This window comes from Topomyia yanbarensis, chromosome 3 (genome assembly GCF_030247195.1).
Source record: "Topomyia yanbarensis strain Yona2022 chromosome 3, ASM3024719v1, whole genome shotgun sequence".
NCBI lineage: Eukaryota > Metazoa > Arthropoda > Insecta > Diptera > Culicidae > Topomyia > Topomyia yanbarensis.
The window spans coordinates 263,544,935-263,566,237 of NC_080672.1; the positions used below are offsets into that span (position 1 = coordinate 263,544,935).

Sequence of the window (21,303 nt, forward strand, 5' to 3'; positions counted from 1 at the left end):
GAAATACTACTAGCGCATGGCGGCAGTCATGGTATCTATTACCTACCATCAAAGAATGTGAGCTGGCATGAAACGCAGCAGCTGCTACGCTTACAACGTCAGAATACAAACTAACGAATATTTCTTGTGTTCCCTTTTTATACGCGTCGCAGTTCATTCGATGAAAAAGAGGTAGTTCCAGCAACGCTTGTTTTTTGAGCAAATTGTACCGACCAGCTACTTTCTTTCATAAAATCCATTATTTCCGCTATTTTTAGTAATTGGATACAAAATAGTTGTACATATTTCCAATCAGATAGCGTAATAATCTTATTTTTCCATTCAGTAAAACGGCCGATATTCACGTTTAAAAATCGGGTAGGCAGAAAATTTTAAAACGGACCCCTATATTGAAACGTTAGAAGTATTCTACTTCAAAAATGAACAGCTTCTAGCACTGCTACAAAAACACCTATCTTGATCAAAACAGGTTTTTAGTGTTTCTTTATTTCAAAACTTTTAAAGCAAAATGGTTTTGGAAGCCAAAATTCGCTATAAAAAGTTGGGCATAGAGGAGCTAATTTCATCCATATTATTTATTTTGTTTGTTTTATAATTCTTATTATTTCAATTTATATTTTTGTTTTATTCCTGTTATTGATTTTATTCATTTTATTCATTTCATTTATTTTTATTTTGCTTTATTATTTTTTTATTTTTTTTTTCATTTATTCAATTCAATTTATAAGTTTGAAATATATAAAATATATATATTTACATAAAATAAGGTTATTAAATATATAAAATATATATATTTAATAACCTTTAATATTGTCCAATTTTCATTTGAACTGAACTAACTTGATTGATTTTTTTTAATAATTTGATTTATTTTAATCATTGCACCCATTTCTCCAATTTGATAACTTTTTTTCATTTTTTTTGCCTCATTTATTTTTTTAATTTTATTTGTTTTATTGATTTTCTTTAATTTATTCAGTTTATTGGAGGTCTCAATTGGGTTCCAACTTTGCGTGAGTTCTGTAAACTAATGAATGATCCTACAGTGATATCTTTAAGAATTGTGTTATCTGACTATTAGGTTGATTAAATCGGTTTTAAAGTAAGAATTAATACATTTGATCAACCGAAATCAGCTGCTTTCTGAAATATTTATAGTACCAGATTCCATTTCTCGCATTTGTGTTGTAAGAAGTATTTTGGTAGTGCGGTCATTCTTACTATATTCAATCGATTTCCAGGACTTTTACAAAAAAATACATAGGGTAATGAGCCTATTGGCACACACGTTTTATATTTCGGATATACGTTATGTGTTTTTGGCACTAAGGCATGTAGCATGTTTCTGTATGTTTAAAGCACGGGCAAACTTAATTAGGTTTGAGTCTACTAAAATTCGGTGGTGTGTTGAAGATATTGGTGCGTGAGCGGGAGTTTATTTAAGAGCAGTTTCAGAATTGATTTTTGTTTTGAAAAGGTTAGACTAAAGCAATCTTTAGTAGTCAACCTAAAAGTGAAGCCATCTGACGAAAAGAAAACATCGATTAGTTTTTATCCCAGGTTTGCAAGTTTGTATATTAGGCAGCGTAGCATTTATGTATACTGATAAAATTCGCTATATTGCATCTATTGATTTCACACATGATTTTGGAAATTTATAGCAACACATAAAAATAATCTGTTACATATAAATATCATGTGAAAATTATTGAAATGCATGTGAATTACATCAAACTTATAAAAGTTGCCACATAAAATTTCGTTTCATAGCAGATTTCACATCAAATGTATGTGTGCGATTAATACAGTTCATGTTGTTAGCACTTTTTTGTGCACATGCATATCATGTGTGTGGAATACATGAAATATAAGTTGGGATTTTTAGCATTGTAGGAGGTTCAAAGCAAAACTGTAACGGAAGAATCACCTTGCGTTTTGTTTCATTATTTCAAACATTAAAACTGGTATACGCTGCCGTTTTCTTTGTTGCTTCATTTGAAACACGTTTAGAACTTCTGTGGTACAGTACTAGATACATAATTGTGACAGTTATATTGCAAAAAATTGAAAATTTCAAAACTAAAACTTTAGTATTAGGAATTGAAGGTTTACGTGATAGTTTTGTAACATAATATGTAAAAAAGAAACCTCGACATGAAAAATCTTTTGCGTGTCAAATAAACTTTTTATGACAAAATAAATTAATTATTGAAAATTTAATTGGAAAATATTATTTCATATTTCGTTGTAATACAAAATATTTAATTTTATTTAATTTTGAGAGCGTGGGCCTTTTTTTTTTTTACAATGGAGAAGACCTTTTTGTCCTAGCCCAGTACACGTGCTAACGGTAGGGTCCAATCTACCACACGGGGTGCACTGGGGGCGTGTCGGACTCGAATGGTGACCAGCCATTAATACCGACTAAACTCCATTGGGCTCCGCCATCATTCCTCCCAGGAACTACCTCTCGGTATTACTTCTGGGGGTGAGAGCGTGGGCTTACCCTCAGTACAGTGCTGAGTGTATCGACTATATTTCACAAAGTGGAGTGCTAATTTTTAATAATGTTTGACTATGTTTCACAAATTTAGATCAAAGTTTTTAGTTATTTTTTTCAATGGTAAACTATGTAAAAAATATCGAAGAATGTTTAAAAAATATAGTTTGATTAAAAAGTTGAAAAAAAATTCCTATTTGTCCAAATTTTTGTTCTAGCTACTCCACAGTTCGTGGTTGTGTTCAAGTAGATCTTTTCTATTATTTCCGAAATCATTCCAAGCATTTACAACCATTTGATTAAATTTATGTTCGGTCAACTGTTATTTGACCTTTCCAAATTAGAGCGAGTGATATTTCATTTAGTGACCCGAACCCGTTTTTCGGGATCACACACTGCTTGCGCGCCGAACTTTCGAATTGGCCTGTTAATGTTAATATCACATAAAGCACACATTAGACATAAAATGCTGGCTTTTCATCCCAACGCTCAGATAGGATGCTTAATTTTCCTTTTAAAGACAGCCCACACCGAATTGTTTGGTTAAGCTGGTGATCAAATTTGCTGTTGCGTAAATATTATCCTTTGCTTGTGTTGTGTGTGTGTTCAATCAAAACGCTAACGATTCTATCATGGGTTGTTTCATAGCTTCACACAGAGAAAGCCACCGGAATGCGTTTTGTTTGCTTTTTTGATGGAATCATTTGTCTTCTGCAGTCGAACGTTAGCTTTTCTTCCATGTCGCATCACTAGACTCTGCTTGGAACATCCCTTCCAAGCCAAAAATCGCTGCTCGGGGCCCCTGAAGAGCCTCTCAACCGGTATTGTTCCCATAGCCATTGTCGACGACGAGTTTCTATACCTGAAGAGTATTGATTTATCGCTGTTTGTTGTAGGTTAAATTAAAGATTATTTATAACCTGAAAGCAGCAGTCGACGAAGGCAATAAATCACATGACCGCTGATTGGAAATTTCAACGTTTGACATTTGTTTCATGTACAAGCAGGCGTATAATAAATTATTCTGCTGTTGAAGAAAATAAGATATTGAAACAGAAATCAACCCAATTGTCACATTGCTAACACGCTTACGCAGTTTCATTCAGTTTCCAAACGGTGGATGAATATAACTGAATTTAATTCGGAAAATTGCCCACAGAGCTAAACTCGGCAACTCAACTTCTGTTTCGCGTGTTGCAACTACTTGACTCTCAAATGGTTCTTTATCTTTCAATTACTCTCCATGGTAAATATTCCATTATTGTTTTTTTTCTGTTTCCATACTTTTTCCTCAGGTGAGCTACGAAATGATACTCTACTTTCAATGAAAAGGAAACAAAAACGTTCCAGTCCGGTTCGCAGCGAGTAGTACAAACAAGGCCGAGGAACATTCAAAAGAAGAGAGCGAACATTCAACAAAAGGAAGCACAGTCAAAGCGAGTAAATACTATCAAAAAATTGGAAACAAAAAAAGCATTAAAAATAGAAGGAAAGCCTCACTCACTTTCCGATGAAAGACGGAAGGTGCACCGACGAGCGAAAGAAAAAAAAGTAAAAGCTCCACCACCCCCCGCCTGTGCCTGTGCGACTGGGAAATTTTCACATCAACAAAAACCAACTGATACAAGTTGCGAACCCCCAACCGAAGGAGTGTGAAGAAAGTGAAAAGTGCTTTTTGTCGACAGCAGCAGCAGCCGGAGCAGGAGGTGCTTCGTCGATATTTTGAATTCGACCAAATGTTGGCCTTTCATAACGAACATATAACAAGTAAGTAGATATCCACCACTTCTGTTTCTTTGTTTCTGTACGGCAGCCTTTTGTAGTCCGTGAGTTGCTGTTGAGGTTTCGACTCGACTGCTTCACCCTCGTAAGCTTCTTTTTATGCAACTTTCAGTCGGTCGTTCGGTCTAGCCACAGAAGCATGATTGTCGGATATGATTTTGCTGGAAATAATTTAGTTGTCTCGAATACAAAATGCGAGAGTGGTGTTCGATGAGCGGTGCCAGCCACTAACCGAACCAATGGGGAGGAGAAGCAGGGTCTAAACCGTAATTGGAGCTGTGCCTAAAACGAAGAGAAGATTTGAATTCTTTTTCCTTGTATTTTATACTATATACAGTACTTATATAACAATTAAATCGTAGCTGTATTTGGGTTTCTTAACCGCCGGATGTGGCGTAAATGACTCACTGAACGAGCAGTCACTGGTGCCACTAGCACGTTTACTGGAAGGTTAAACACAACTAGAAAACTTTTTATTCGTTAAAAAAATCATTTTTGTATTTGAGTTGAAAACAATGAATGAGTACTATGCTTCACATACAGAAGCAGCAGTAAAATTAGTCCTACAGATGCCTTTTATAATTTCTTTTGTAATATGTTAATGATGTTAAAGAGTGTAATTACAAAATGCACTTTTAAAGTGCAACTAATGTTCAGAAACTTTTCTGACGGTCAAGATCACATAATTTCAAAACCATCAACCTCAAAGAAGCTTTCCAAGATAAAAAGCGCAACATTTAATATAATGATTTTGGTGATTGAATATCCTACAAGTAATTATGGAAAAGTAACTCTTCCAAAAGATTAAGAGACTTGGTGTCTTCACTAAAGTTGTTGACAAGAAAATTGAAAAAAAATGGTTCGACATATGATGGGAAGGCTACATAAATTAAATATATCGAAACAAAAAACGATAAAATGTCGTCGAAAATTTCTCGAAACTAATTCTTTTCTACAAAACACTTTATTGTAAGGTCCAGAGATTTCCTTGAATAAAAAATGAATTTCATTTATCAATTACAGTAATTTCAGCATAACTTGTTTTAAAAAATTTCTTTCTCATATAGTTTAATATATTTTGATATGCGGAATACACGAAGTGTTCATGTTTTCAACAAAATTAGCTATGTCTTCAAAATATTTATTTTTCATTTTGATTATAGAAAAGTTTCTAACCTTATGTGCGAGTGTTAAGCATCGAACCCAGGTGAGCTGCGTACAAGGGAATCCACGTACTAACAATGCTTTGCGCCACAAAGTTCTTTGAAACAGCATTTTCGAAAACTTTGCTGAAGAGATTAAACGATCTAAATTTGTTTGAAGAATGAATACTTTATAACTACTTCTCGGAGGATTAACCTCCAAAATTATTTTAGTAGAAGTGCTGCTTTACGTTGTAATATTCTTCAAAGACACAACATCCGGACTTGGCAGTTTCGAAATAATGTGATCATGACCGCAAAAAAATGTTTCCTAGAATTAATTTTATTTTCCTTTACTATTACTATTTTACTCCAGAACGAAGCCCCGTATACAAAATTACACCATTCAATTCAACACTCAAATATACACCATTGATAGCCACTAACTTGAAATATTTCGAAACTTTATTTCCAACCCTGCTCAGAAGCTATTCATATAATTGATAATACAACAAAAATCAAATGCTCATAAAAACGGATCCTGACTTGTTAGAAACAGACGGAAAACGTCATTTTTCATCATTTTTTTCAATTTTTCAAAATATTCTCGTCGTTGTTGATCACATTGAGTTTTTGTTTCAACTCGACGTATTATCAGGAAAATACATTTTAGCAAATATTCAAATGAATGCAATTTTTCGGTGAACAAGTTTATATTTGAAACATTTACACTAATCTATATTTCGGGAACTCTCTTCAAAAAAGAACTATGGTACCTCGGCTAAGAGATCAGTTACAAGATCCAATTCCTATAATTTTCCCTATGATTCCTAAAACAATAGGTTCTCAATGTAGTGATCAGACAATATGCTTCCAAAATTATTATTGTACAATATTCAATTAAATTAGTCCCCCCTGGTTGCGCCACTGTTTTGAAATATTGGGATTTTGTTCATCGCCGGCAAGAAAATCAATCTAGGTTTAAAAAAAGAGGAAAACAGAACCATATAAAGCCTCAGAGCGCTTGAAGTTTTGTATGTACCTTTCATAGGTTTAATTTTAAGTTTCATAACTTTTTACAAAATGTTCGTAAAAATTAAGGAGTTTGATAAGCTTCGAGCATATGATAAAAGATTTAAAAAAAGTTAAAGAATGAATAAAAGAAAAGAATCCGAAATCTGGAAGTTTAAAAAGTATTTTGAAAATATTTAAAAATCCGAAAACAAAAACTTTAATCTTTAATAGGGTAAATTGGGGAGAGATGCCGCACATTTCTAAAAATAGATCCTGCATCAAAGTAAACCATTCAATATTTGAGGAAATCATTTTTATCAATTACGACAAGTCTCTAAAATACTGTGAAATGATTTTTTGGCATGAAATTTTTTTTATCAATTTTCCATGAACATTTAAAAAAGAGTCATTGCTGGTGAGACGCCGCACCGTGGTCACAAACTGAAAAATGGTGAACAAAAGTATTTTTAGCACTCGTTGATGTTTTTGTGATTAGGTGTTTTCAGCTGAATTTCATGAAGTTTGATTACACCTATAAATCGGTTAGTACATTCACTTTTCTTAAGGGGGTACTACCATTTGTAGAAACATTTTTTTATTCAACATTTTAAAAATATTTTTCTTTCGCAACCTTGCGTAACGGTTTAGTTGGAGTAACTTAAATAAGGGTACTATTTATTTATATTTTTGTGCGAGCAAACATATATTTGTGTTGGTAGGGGTTCCTTAAAAGCAGTCTTTGGTAGTTTCTCTCAACAATGAATTTATATAGCTAAGCTTTGTTCTTGAAAGATTCATTTTGAAAAGGCATCAATTCGTTGAAATTTTCGTTTTTATCCCAGTATTGACATCACTACAAATCAATGGGTTCACGAAAATTAGTGCCTAAAGCTTTAAAAACTAAACCGAAGCAACTAATACTTAGATACATATCGACCATTTAAATATATAGATAGACTCATAATCCTAGATGTCACTGTGTTAGGTCCGCTAGTCTGTGGTTATACCTTATTAAGAACCTAGACCTGACGCAAATGATCGTTTAATGACATTCCGAGGTGAAAAAATATATTTTAACTACGTATCCTCCGCCATCGAGTGCGGCATCTCACCCGCAATTTTAATGCGGCATCTATCCCAATTGTAGGGGAGAGATGCCGCACGACGACGTTTTCCTCTGAAATTATGGATGACCATGCTTAGAATCAGAATGCCAGCTCGTCGCTGTTGTGCTATCTTATGACAAGCGCCATTTAGCACTTTTCGAGAAAAACGATTTTTAATGTATTTTTTGAGATTGAATATCTTAAAATTTATAAATGTTAGAAGCTTTTCGGAGAGCTTTTTTCTATCTTTTCTGAAGTAATCTCTCGATTTGTGCGAAGATCGGTTGACTATATTTACAATTTTTGCTTAAAATGTAAACCAAAGTCGCTCACATACGTTCACATACAAATGTGTACAGAAGATTTCATATAAAAATGAATTATAACTGATTCGTAAAATTATGCGCTATAGATCACTATGCCCAATATCATACTTTTCAATGCGATAGCAGCAATATCAGGTTACAAAATGATGGTATAAGAACACAAAGTTTTTCCAATTTTTCTCCTTTATTCAGGAAAAACAATGAACAAAAATTGGTTTCATTGACAATTTAGAGACAATGTATATCAAACAATGTTATTGTTGAGAGGTGACTAGACGAAACAAATGTTCTTCTTGCATAACCCATCACTACATTTCGATATACTTTCCAAAACAAGTGGAAATCTCAAAAGGAAATTTTTTCAATAATCATGAATATATAAGCCAACCATTCCCTGAAAAAAACTATGGTAGGAAAAGTTTTGCTCCCTAAACAAGAACCTAGCTAATGCTTATGGTTGATCTGCATAGGAATTACCTATGTCATCAGAGACATCTGTTGGCTTGCTATAAGCTTTTCGGCTTATAGCAAGCCAACAAACTAAGAATGTTGTCTCTTTTTTCTTTGGCATAAGATAGCACAACTTGATCACTCGAGAAATTGGCGCTTGTCATAATCGTGTTTCGCTATATCTCAGTAACCCAGCAGAATTTCAAAATTCTGAAAACGCGACTTTATGGAGATTTTAAAATTTAGTAACATGGCATATCTAACTCAGTTCACCCCAAAATTGCGTTTGTAATAAGATAGCACAACAGCGACGAGCTATTCAACCGATACATGATTTCCAAAAAAAAATCGGACGATTTAAAAAAAATCAAATTTTAATGTGGTACTGAAAAATTTTCAGCGCTCCGTGATGCAACAGGACGCACATAATCATTAATAAATTTGTGGTGAGTTAATAATAAGGATTATTTTACATCTCCAGGGTTGTAATTCTTCGAAGAACAAACTCACAATATCATATTACCGTATAAAAGTGACCCTATATAGGAGATATAGAAAGTGCGGCATCTCACCCGAGGCGGCATCTCTCCCGAAATTACCTTACTTTTTATAGTACCAGGAGTAAAATCCTCCAAAACCTTTTCCGACTGTGACTTCATCATTTGAGCTTGTTAGTGAGCCATATTTTCAAATCCGGTCACAGAGGACCATATCCGGAGAAAAAGGAATATGTGAAGGAATTTCGTAGACTAATTCGGTTGGAGCATCATGATTTTTTGCGCCTATCCGCACATATTATCCGCATGTTGAAATGGTGATGTAAAATACATATTCGCGAATATATCACGGAATTTGAATTTTCGATCACTCATCGTGACATGTTCGACGTTATTAATTTTTTCACACGTGGTTCGTTATCGGAGCTGTAAATTTTCAACAGGTTGAAAATTCAAGTTCAAAATTTGAAGGAGGAACAAATATCAAATCAGGCCCTACTATGTTCAATTAGCAGTTGTTGGTTTGCATCAGTCTTTCAAACTGCCGACCTGCTCAATCATTTACCATTCATTTTCAATTGCATTGACCCTGTGAATATCTCTCTACTGGGGTATTGACTAGGTTTTTCAAGCAAAACTACTGTGAATATACTTCTTACTGTTCATGTAAGCTTGAAAACGCAAAATACGTCAACATTTAACCTAAAGTGGCCGCTACAGAGCAGATGACAGCTTTGGTTGGTGAATGTAAAAGCATCAATTTGAAAGCCGTACGATTCAGTCTTGAAAATCCCGCCAACTTGAAATCGAATGATTGAGGGAGGCTTTGTGTTTGAATCATGGTTGTATTTGATTGAACTAAAAGTTGGCATTTGAAAATGAAAATTTGCACCACTGTTCGTTATACATCATACGACAAAATTCGACTTTTTACTTCCATCTTTGATCGCTGTATTCAATGATGCAGAGTTGCCATAATACTCATTAACTTTTTCTTTTGAAACACTAGGAATACCAAGGGGTAAGATACTAATAACTACAGTAGTGATAACAATCATGTAAAACGTAATGTTCATCATTGTCATCGTTTCCAAATACTTATAACCATAGCTGGAAAATGTCATGGTTATGACCAGTCATCTGGTGACTGGTCGCATGTTTGCTCGTGACATGTACAAGTTGCGGATTCTTGCGACATGTGGCACAAGCGCGTGTATTATTTTCCCCGTGACATGTCATAAAATTTGTACATGTTTCAAAATAAAACTGGTTTGTCAAGCAGCTGTTTTTTTGCAATGAAGAATACATTTACGTACTAGCCCAGTACACGTGCTATTAGTAGGTGCCAAGCTACCACACGGGGTGTACTGGGGACGAGTCGGGCTCGAATGGTGACGCTGCCATTAATACCGACTAAACTCCATTGGGCTCGGCCATCGTTCCCCCCAGGCACTACCTCTCGGTATTACTTCTGGGGGGATGGCTGTATTTGATGTACTCATTCACTCTCGCTCACGCGTTCATACGTCCTGTATGAGGCTTACTTGGGTGCTCTCTCTATCGCACCTTGATTCACTCTCTAACACCCCACATGAGGCTGACTTGTGTGCTCACCTTTTTCATTCCTTGCTAGGCTTACTTTTGTGCTAGCCTCTAACATACCATGTGAGGCTGACTTGGATGCTCACCCTATCACCTGGTTCACTCTCGATCGTATCACTCTATTATACCCCTGTCGTTCCCCCTGGCATCCCATGTGGGACATTTTTCTTAGGCCCTACTTCTGACATACCATGCGAGGCTTACTTGGGTGCTCACCGTTTTCATACCTTGTGAGGCTGACTTTTGTGCTCACCTCTACCATACCATGTGAGGCTGACTTTTGTGCTCACCCTTAACATACCGTGTGAGACTGACTTGGATGCTCACCCTTTCACTCCTCTGCTACGCCACGAGGCATCGATAGCTAAATCCTAACATACTATACTACGACCCTCCCATCTTGGCATGAGGCAGTCCACATATACACCTATACACTCGCTCTTCTGCCTTGCTTCGGGGTGGCTGGGTTCACCCCTTATGCGGTTGCCAGTCGCTGCGCCAAACCAGCCTCAGCATGAACAGACCATTCACTCACTTTTCTGCGCTCGGCCTTTTTCGCTCCAACTAACCAATCACTAGTTAGTCGTGCCCGTCGTCTGTTGCTCGGTGCGCTAAATTACCTGTAGTCTACAGGCAATCTGAGCGGTTGCAGTCGAGACTCCACCGATTGACACATCCGCTGAATAAGGGTATCAGAGGTTGTGTCCCAGCCTCAGACGTCAAGCATTGCTCTTCTTTCGACATCGAAACGAGGACATACGAACAGTATGTGTTCGACAGTTTTGTCTACACCTGGACAGTCAGGGCAGGCTGGGACCTCCGCGTGCCCGAACCTGTGGAGGTACTGTCGGCAACATGAATTGTGTCAGATGGAAGTGAACTTCCCCATGGTGTCTGCCCACCCAGCTCGATATGCTAGGTATCAGCCGGTGGGTCCACCTACCTTTCGAGGAGTAGTCCCACTCACGCTGCCATCTGGCGACCGAGGTCAGCCTGGTGCGCTCGCGGGCTCCTCTATTTCCACGTAGCTCGAAGCAAACCTCATCTTCCCGAATGGCCAGCCCGGCTGGCATCATGCTCGCTATCACGCAGGATGCATCGTGTGATACCGTGCGGTAGGTAGATATCGCTCTGAGGCACATCACGCGGTAGGTGCTCTCCAGTTTCTGTAGGTAACTGGTTACCCTCAGTGCTCTTGACCATGACGGGCCGCCGTACCTGAGGATAGATACGGCAACGCCTGCCAGTAACCTACGTCTACTGGCGCACACCTTTGAGCTGTTGGACATCATTCTCGATAGTGCCGCAACAGCAGTCGACGCTCTCTTGTATAGTCGACATGGCTGCCGAAGGTCAGCTTGTCGTCTATAATGACTCCGAGAGACTTCAGACTTCGCTGTGAAGTGATCGCGACTTCTCCCACATGGATAACTGCATGTTGTGCCGACTTGCGGTTGTTGACGATAACTACCCCCGTCTTATGCTGAGCGAGCTCCAGGCCTCTCGCGCTCATCCATTCCTCCACCGTGTTGATCGCGTGTTCTGCGGTTAGTTCTACCTCAGGAATTGATTCCCTATAGACCTCCAAGGTTACGATCTTGACCCCAGGAGGGAACTTCAGTCTCAGAACCCCGTCATACATGAGGTTTCATAGCACCGGGCCTAGGATCGAGCCCTGCGGGACTCCGGCGGTAATCGGAACCCTTTTCTGACCGGCATCGGTCTCGTATAGCAGTACGCGGTTCTGGAATTAGCTTTTCAGGATCCGGTACAGACCCACCGGTAGGCTAAGCCGGTGTAACGAGAGCGCGATGGCATCCCAGCTTGCGCTGTTGAATGCATTCTTCACGTCAAGTGTCACTAACGCATAGTATCGAATGCCTCGTTTTTTCGTTGGATCGCTATCTCGGCAGTCTTTATCACTGAGTTGATAGCGTCCACTGTGGACTTACCCTTCCGACACCCAAACTGGTTGCTTGACAGGCCGTCCGTACCTTCTGCGTATGGAGTTAGCCTGTTGAGGATGATCCTCTCAAGCAATTTGCCTGTCGTGTCGATCAGACAGATTGGTCTGTACGCCGATGGGTCGCCTGGCGGCTTCCCGGGCTTCGGCAGCAACACCAATTTCTGCTTTTTCCATCTATCGGTGAAACGGCACTCGTCAAGGCATCTTTGCATAGCTAGCCTGAACATGTTCGGGTTCGCTATGATCGCTGCCTTGAGAGCGCTGTTTGGAACTCCATCCGGCCCTGGAGCTTTGTTCATTGCTAGGGAATTAGCCATTGCGAGTAGTTCTTCATTCGTCACCGGAGCCACCATTTCGGCCGTACCCGCACTGTCTCGTAGTGCAGGTGGCCAGGGGTAGAGCTTAAAAAAATTGACATCGCTGCATGAACTTGAAAGTTCGTTTCCATCGTCATTGGTTCTCCCGACGCAGCGCTTTCAGATACGGACATGTTCGTTTTCAGAAGCAAAGTGAATTTTATTGCTATGCTGGCTCTGAGAGGGATTATCGATGAAAAGTTCACCAGATATAGATTACGCAGTTCACTTATGCTCGAAAATGTAGAAGATGCTAACTTCTGCCTTCAAACTGTCGACATAATAACAAATGAATGCTTTGGTTGGTGACTGAATTTATATTTCCTCTGCACTCATGTATTCGATTCTGCATGAAATTTCGGTCAGTTGGAAAGTGAATGAATGAGGAAGGCATTGAATCTGAATGTCGGTTTCGGTAAATGCAAGCAGAAATAGGTAACTGATTTTGAAATTTCGTAACACTGGCCAGGGGCTTGTGGCTCGAGACGGGAAGAGTACTTCAATAATGGTCGCCAACCGGTCCGGAGACCGTTCTGGGGGTGAGGAGCCCCCTTTGGTCTTGGCCATCACGATTCTGTAGGCGTCACCCCACGGATTCGCGTTGGCACTCTCACACAGGTTGTCGAAACACGCTCTCTTGCTGCTTTTAATGGCCTTGTTAAGCGCCAATTTCGCAGCTCGAAACACTTCACGGCGGTTCTCTCTTTCATCCTCGGTGCGGGCTCTTTACATCTTACGTCTAGCTCTGAGGCAGGCTGATCGTAGAGCTGCAATCTCGGCACTCCACCAGTATACCGGGCATCTGCCGTTTCTTGGCAGGGTTTTTCTTGGCATAGTGGCGTCGCACGCGCGTGATAGAACAGCTACCAGCGCATCCCCGCTTAGACTGTCGGTGTTGGCCTCCAGTCCCAGGGCTGCGGTGAAAGCTTCGCTGTCGAAGTGATTGGACTTCCACCCGCGTACCTGACAGGGATCTCCCGCCCTCGGATGCTGCACACCATAGTTGATCCTAAAGCGGATTGCTAAATGATCGTTATGGGTGTAGCCTTCGTTTATCCTCCATTCCAAGCTTGGAACCAGACTTGGGCTGGCAAATGTTACGTCAATCCATGCCTCCACCCCGTTTCTACGGAATGTGCTAGCGGAGCCATTGTTAGCTAGCACAGTATCGAGTTTCGCAAGCGTCTCCATTAGCGCTTGGCCCCTGCTATTTGTACAGCGGCTGCCCCACTCTACTCCGCTCCTTATGCCCCTCCTCGCCGCAGCGACGACATAGTTTGCTCCTGTCTATGCCCTTACACTCGTAAAATTTATGGCCGGACTCAAGGCACCGATAGCACCTATCCAATGAAGGCGGCTGGGGTATGCTAATTGGGCATACCGACCAGCCGATCTTCAGTTTACCTTTCACGGTAACCTTTTTGGCATCTGCCTTCAGTAGCCTGAGCTACTTGGGTGCCGGAGGGTCCCCCTCTCAAGCGCACAGAGACCCGCTCTATTGTTACGTCGCATTGCTCCTTGACGGCTGCGACGACATCGTCTGCGGTCGTGAACTCGTCCAGATGATTGCACTGGAGAGTCATTTCCGCCCCTAGCGACCTGACCTGGGCGCCTTCACCAAGGACCTCTTGGGACAAGGCCTTGTACACCGCACTAGATTGTGCGCCTCGCTTCAGCACCAGAAGCATTTCTCCTGTGTTGGTGCGTCTCACGCTACGCACGTCTTGCCCAAGGGCCGAGAAGCTTTCGGCCGCCCTCATCGACTTTAGGACGTCGGCGTATTTGTCCTTGTCGGTTTTTAACCACAAGGCCTCGCCTCTGTCCTTGGCCTTCTTCGCGGGCCGCGGTGTCTCCGGTGTCGGTGCCGGCTTCTTCTTGGTGATCAGCGTCCAGGGGTTTACGCCCCCGCGCCCAGGTTACGCCGAGTTGCTGGTACCTTCTCTCTGCCCGGCGGGGTCATTTTCGCCCAGGTTTACCTCGACCAAACGGCGTTTGGCCGTGACGGTTACACGCCGTGTGGTGTTGGTTTTTGCACCCTCGCCTGGTGACTTCCTAGGGCGCTTCGCGTTCGACGTAGTCTTGCGCTTGCCCTTGCCCTTCGAGGGGAACTCAGCCGCTGCTTCGAGCGACGTGGCTACTCCATAGAAGGGGAAGGGGAAGGCCCCTGTCTGGGTACCTATGTCGGCCTTCTCCGTTCCTCCCACTGTCTGGGTTCCTCTGTCGGACTTCTCCCGACATTCCACCCTCTTGGCGTAAGCCTGCTGTTCCTGTCTTGCTACACGAACGGCCTTCCGGAGCACCAGCAGGCTTTGTTTCAGCTCCTTGGTGATATTTTGCTTCGCGCTGGTGAACTCGATTATTGCATTGAGCTGCTCCACCACTTTACGCATCGCGGTTAGTGGCCCGTCCAGCGCATTGGTAGGGCTATTTTCTACCACTGCTGGAGGGTCACTGGTGCTGTCGGATGCAACCCCCGTCGCTCCACTACTCTCCCCACTGGGGGGATACTTCGTCAAACCACCTCTAGCAAAGGGGTTCGGCACCTCCGTTTTTTGGTTTTTGTTATTTTTCACGTCGCTCATTGAACCCACGAGTCACGTGAGAAAGAAAGGTCCGCCACGCCAGAGCTCCGCAGTAACGTGGTAAGGGACGCTTACTGTGGGGGTTGCCCAAGTACCTACCCCACAGGCTCCGTTAACGATCGAGCATCTTTTTCACCCCCTCGATAACTCATCCCTCGGTACTGGTCGCCTTGGACTTGGGGTTATGACCTTTTGTTGCTTTACGTGGTGACCGCGGCCCAGATCATCACACCGATCCTCCTTTACCAGGGCTTTGGACCTGCAACTCTGGTTCTCAATAATTCCAAGTACGTAGGTTATTACAGACATGCTACTATTGAGATCCGTCATTCGCTAGCGGAGTTACAGCTGTACATTTACTGAACTGTGACATGTATGTTCGTTTGCGAAGGGTCGCGACGATAGAAAAACAGGTTTGCTTGTTATGTGACATGTCGACAAAGAACCCGTATTGAAAATGGGTTAAATATTAAATACCGTGCTTTGGCGGATAATTGGAAATATACAAATATAGAAAATATATTTCTTTTAACATTTCACAGATAAAAATTGTTTGTTATTGCAAGTTACGAGGAGTTGAAAATCAATAGTTTTAGACATTTTAAACGGACATTAGGAAATAAATGCGTCAAAATCGAAAAATTTTCATCTTTTCAAAGATAAATATCGTTTGTTATTGCGAGTTACGAGTTAAGTTATAACATGGTGCACGTACATAAGTGTACTTCACATAACTAGTAGGGTAAGGTCGGGCAAATCCGACTGTTAGGTAAACCCGACCCCCTCTGTTATCGAAAATCGGAAGCACTACGCGAACTAATATCAATGTTGTCGTGTAGAGCATCGAAAATAGTCATAATGGCGGTATAGCAGCATTTTATTAGTCTACATTGAGATGCTCAAACGACAATAAGTGTGTTTTTACAACTTTTGATTTAACTTTTGTGCATCATTGACTACAGGTTATTTCTGATTGTTAAAGTGATTGCATAAAAAATGTAAGTGGATTTGAATTCTTTGATTAAAGTCTTACTATTTTAACTAATTTATCAAACTTATATTAAATTTAAGCATTTTCGAAAAATTAACGATTTTTATCAAACGCCTCCCCCCACAACCAAATTTCTGACTACGCCGCTGTCTCAAAAATAACTACCACTCTAATGACCATAGAGTGTAACCTGTATTATAAAGGTCTCTTTGGGGTTGTATAAGGTTCATTCATAAATATTTATTACAATTTTAACCCTTAAAAAGGCAAGGTAAAATTGTGACTTTAAGAAGCATCGCTCATAAGACCTAATGAAATCAAAAGCCTCTGTTTTTTGTTTTATTAGAGAATGAATCGAAAGCCCGAAAATGCTCGATCATTCGCATTTCAAATTACAAGTTCATTGAAACTAACGAACTGTAACTAGCCAGACATTTGAGACCCGTTGCCGTTTTGAGGGTTAAGAAAAAGAATTTGAAGTTTGTGGTAGAAATCGAACAGGAACAACTAGCAACTTGACATAATGCAAGTAATCTTCTCAACTCTCATGTAAAATTTATGTGAATTGGGACGCTCTCTTTATGTGCATCTGTCAAGATGTTAAGTTACAAGATTTTTTTGCTGTGTATTTTTAGATTATTTATTTAAGGATTCAAGAACTCAAAAAAACGACTACGTTAACGCGGTCAGCTGCTCCAGCACTTCGTGATCGCAGTCGTCTTGTAAGCGCTCTTTCCGTCGGTATGCTTGCAAGTTCTTACCAGTAGCCAATTTCCCACATCTAAAATATGGCTACGAAAACTAGCACACATTATCATTCTTACTGGAGAAATACAAAAAAAAATAGAAAATTATTATGCACAACCGACAATCCCCAAACTGCACCCCTGACTCATTTCGTGCAAAAAGCACAAAGCAGCAAAAACACAAAATGATAATTCAATTCACTGCGCACTGGACTGGTCTGGGGCGGCCAGAATTTGATGATCCTGATGAGAGGAAAACGGAAACTTGCTAAAAAAAAGTACAAGCATCAAACGATGCAAACCTCCTTCCAAGCTTTCGAACAGCTATTTAAATAGGCATTGCATTCATCACGGAGTACAGCTATAGCTTCACCGTGCAGCAGTGGAAATGGTTTTGAGAAAGAAAAAAAATCCCAAACAACAGTCGTATATACGAGGCATAGCTTCCAAGGCGTTTCGAATGGGTGGGACCTGCTTTTCAGCATACAAGGCGGTTTTTCACACGACTTCACTGTCGAGCACTGCTAATGCCAGGCTGGCCCTCGAGTTTGCCTCTTTCGGAAGTTCGAGTTATACCAAACGTTCCCATACCCGCCTTCGGCAAATGAATGATGCTCGATTTTTTCGTCGGAAATGAGCAGATCAAAGCCGGTTATCTGATTCTTCGATTTACGAAGCACGCACGGGAATGTTCTTATAGACTCTGATAGATGTTGTCCGTACAGACATGGGGTCATTTCTAGGCCACCTTGCCGGCGGATGTTGGATGATGAATGATGTTTGATCATTTCATTTCAACCTCTATCCGGCTGGGGTGGTACAGATGACCTCAGTCAGTTTCCTACAATTGATGGCGCTGGGGCGGTTTTTCATGCTTCCATTCGATTTGGTTGGAGTTTTTTTATGAACGCTATCGGGCGAGCTGATGGGTGTACCTTTGACTAAAGAAGGTGTTGAATGGATGAAACTCACAAACGTTTGATTCAGGTTCTGGCGTCACATTTTTGTCTACTGTTGGAAAATTCATGGATCACGGGTCGTAAACTATTTCATCATTATGAAAATATCGCATGTTGTTTTAAAAATATGCTTCCTTTTCCCTTAGAACAGTGGGAACTGTTATCTGTTACTATAAATCTTTCCCCTAGCTAGCCGGCGTACCACATGAATGAGTGCGTGTACAGCTGCAACAGTTGGATTACCCATAATAAACTTTAATGTTTCAAAACATTCCCAACAAACAGCAACAATGTAATTAACTTTATACGACTACTGCTGAATTTTTAATTCCCGAAACCCGTCGCCAACCGAGCTGCCAGTTCAACTGCCTACCAAAGGCAGATAATCCACCCACTCTGCTGATTCTGGCCATCCACTATCGTCTATAGAGATCTAGCTGAACAAAGCATCCGCCCAGTTTGATTCTCCATCTCCTGTGCCTTCATAGTATTTGCCTATTCGTCCAGCTCTATTCCATTCACATTCCTATGCAATGAATGTTGATACTCTTCTTCTAGGCCAGCTCACCGAAATGGGGCTATCCCATTATATCTTCCCTGAAAGTGTATCAGTTTATCCAGCAAAACACCAGGCGGACTCTGTCACTTCGGGCCCAGTGCCAATCCTATTTTGTACCCACCCTCAGACCGGCCTCATACTGCTGTACAAGCGAATGTGATTGGGATGATGCCAACGAAACTGGCTCCCGACTTGCCGGCCTAGTCCTACTGTGTGTTACACGGCACGAAGCGTTTCCCTTTTCATATGCAAACACAATCATTATTATTTTTGGTTTTATGGAAAATGATAAACTAATACAACCGACTATTTCCACAGCTTTGTTCGAGTTCGGTGGAGCACGATCAGTTTTGACCGGATGTTGCACGAATTTCACTATGTAACAGGAATTTTAGAGTCGCGAGCCAGTCTGTTATTGAGTTTTATGCACTTTTGATTTTAAAATTTGACGTGGAAATTATTACCATAAGGTACATTTGCAACAAAGAATGAAGGGAATCAAACAAAGGTATCAGATTTAATATTGAACGGAGGAATGCAAGCGTATTTTAACGTTGAACTACGCGTTGCATTTCTTACAAAAGAAAAGTATAGGAATCGCTCAAACTTTGAACATTTTTTCCGAGGCCCGGATGGCCGAGTCTTCTATACTAATCGACTCAGTGCGACAAATTGGGACAATGTTTGTATGGGTGTGTGTGTCTGTATGTACACTTATGTCATGTAATTGCCTCAGCAATGGCTGAAGCGATCTCAACGAAAACAGTTTCAGATGAAAGACCCAACGTGACCATTTGACGTTATTATTATTTTTTTTGATATGTTGTTTTCATTTTGAGATATGGGTAATTTTGTTAAAGCACAACATGTTCAAACAAAACAATAAAGTCGCGCTATGCGCAAATATTTTGAAAGCTTATAGAAATATCTTGTCAAAATCCGTTCATGAACGGCGGAGATATTAAACATTTTATGTGTTTATTCCTCACTTACTAATTTTCAATAGCAAAAACTGAAACCATTACTTGAATGGTATTGCTTTTCGAATGTTTTATGGGCAAAACTAAACCGATATTGAACATTGATGTATGAAAACATATCTACGTGATTCAAAGACTTCGATTCCGATACCATCTTGTGTATTTACTCTATAATGAATTAACAATTTCTCAAGAATAATATATATATTCATTACAAAGATAAAGAGCAAACTTTCCGCTAAGTTAATGTGTTTCACCCTTGTATTAGGCGTTGTGATCAACCGTGAGTTCAAACTATAATGCTTAATAGTATATGAATACATAGATCGTCATATAATCCTCCTAGTAGTGAGATAAAAGCTGTTTCATATAGTTCATATTATTCTCGTGGCCAAGGATGCAAAATGCCTACCTTTTCTGCGGCTGTAATTTTTCTGCCTACATTCTCATTTCTCTCTCGATGCTGCCGTCATTCGCTAGTGCAGGACGCCCAGCGCTGTACGGCTGCCTGTGTGCAAAGCAGTAACATGACAAAAAACTACTGTCCCCAGTATAGCCACCAGACGCGAGCGGTACAGCTTCTCTTTCCTTATTTTACATTTTTTAATATTTTCAATCTTTTTAAAATTTTTATTCAAACATTACGACATTAAATGCGGCTCATTTACGCCACGGCCGGCATCAACGCTTTCGTGTGCGGGCCTCTCCCTTTGACTATGCAGAGAAAATGTACAAAGCGAAAGAACAAACTTTACTACGCCACACTCTCACCGAGCAGTCGGAGTACAGCAGCAAAACAAAAATGTATTCTACTGCTGTACGGGAAAATGTACTCGGTTTGGCTACCGTTCTGGCAAGAGCTGTAGTGATGCGTCGCTGTAGCGGGCTGTACGGCTTGTACAAATGTAAATATACCGAAAAAATATAGTTTATCGGTACCGTTGGCATCCCTGCTCGTGGCATCACCAAGAACGATTGTCGTTTTAAATCTATAAAAAGTTTTCGTTGTGCGTTGGCTATTTGACGCAAAATAAATGTTTTTTTTCAGAAATCTGTGATCAACAAAACAAAAATCTTCCAATATCTTCCAATTCAAAAAAAAAATGAGCTTTCCAGCATATTGATAACTAATTAAGGTCCACCAATAAAGTAGAAACATCAGATAATCCTAACCTACGCTTCCAAGAAAAGAAGAACGAAGAGGTGAAAGCAGAAAAGAATGGAAACACTAGAGATTGTATTGTATATTAAGAGGTTACATTTGTTGAGATCGGCCAAACAATCGATAAATTTTAAAGTTTAGGTTCTTAAGAATGTTATCCTAAATTTTTATAGAGATCGGAGCAATAGCCGCGTCTTTCATCTTACTCTCTTGCGGAGGCGTGGCTTATACTTTTCATATTTTTTTTATGTGAATATAGTGTTTTTTGGAAAAATCGTCTCCGTTTCTAAAAAGAAGATTTTTTTAATCAGTCGTTTAAGGGCATCACAGGTACCTGTACTATTGAATTTTGTTTAGTTGTATGTTTTCAGTTGAACTGTTGGACTGGAATCGTAGTCACGACATCCCTCTTTGAATAAAAGCGATTTGCGAAAATTGCTATATCTTCGACAGTTATTAATATTTTATCATGTTCTCAGGTGGATTGTGCAAATTGGACATTGTACTACGTTGGACACATAACAAGTATTTCATAAAAATCTAGCTACATACCTTCTCAAAAATTCAACGTTTCCCCTTTATT

The 21,303-nt window shown here is 40.1% G+C and overlaps 1 protein-coding gene across 2 annotated transcripts in view; it reads left to right on the plus strand.

The window, feature by feature from the left end:
* The window catches only part of LOC131690379 (uncharacterized), a 687,875-nt gene that overhangs the window by 226,582 nt on the left and 439,990 nt on the right, over positions 1-21,303 (plus strand). For both annotated transcript variants that reach the window (XR_009305571.1, XM_058976095.1), the window contains exon 2: positions 3,796-4,267. Coding sequence is in view for 1 of the 2 variants with exons in the window: in XM_058976095.1 (XP_058832078.1) it covers positions 4,237-4,267 (31 nt within the window). In the remaining variant the exon portion in view is untranslated. The remainder of the gene's footprint in view (positions 1-3,795; positions 4,268-21,303) is intronic.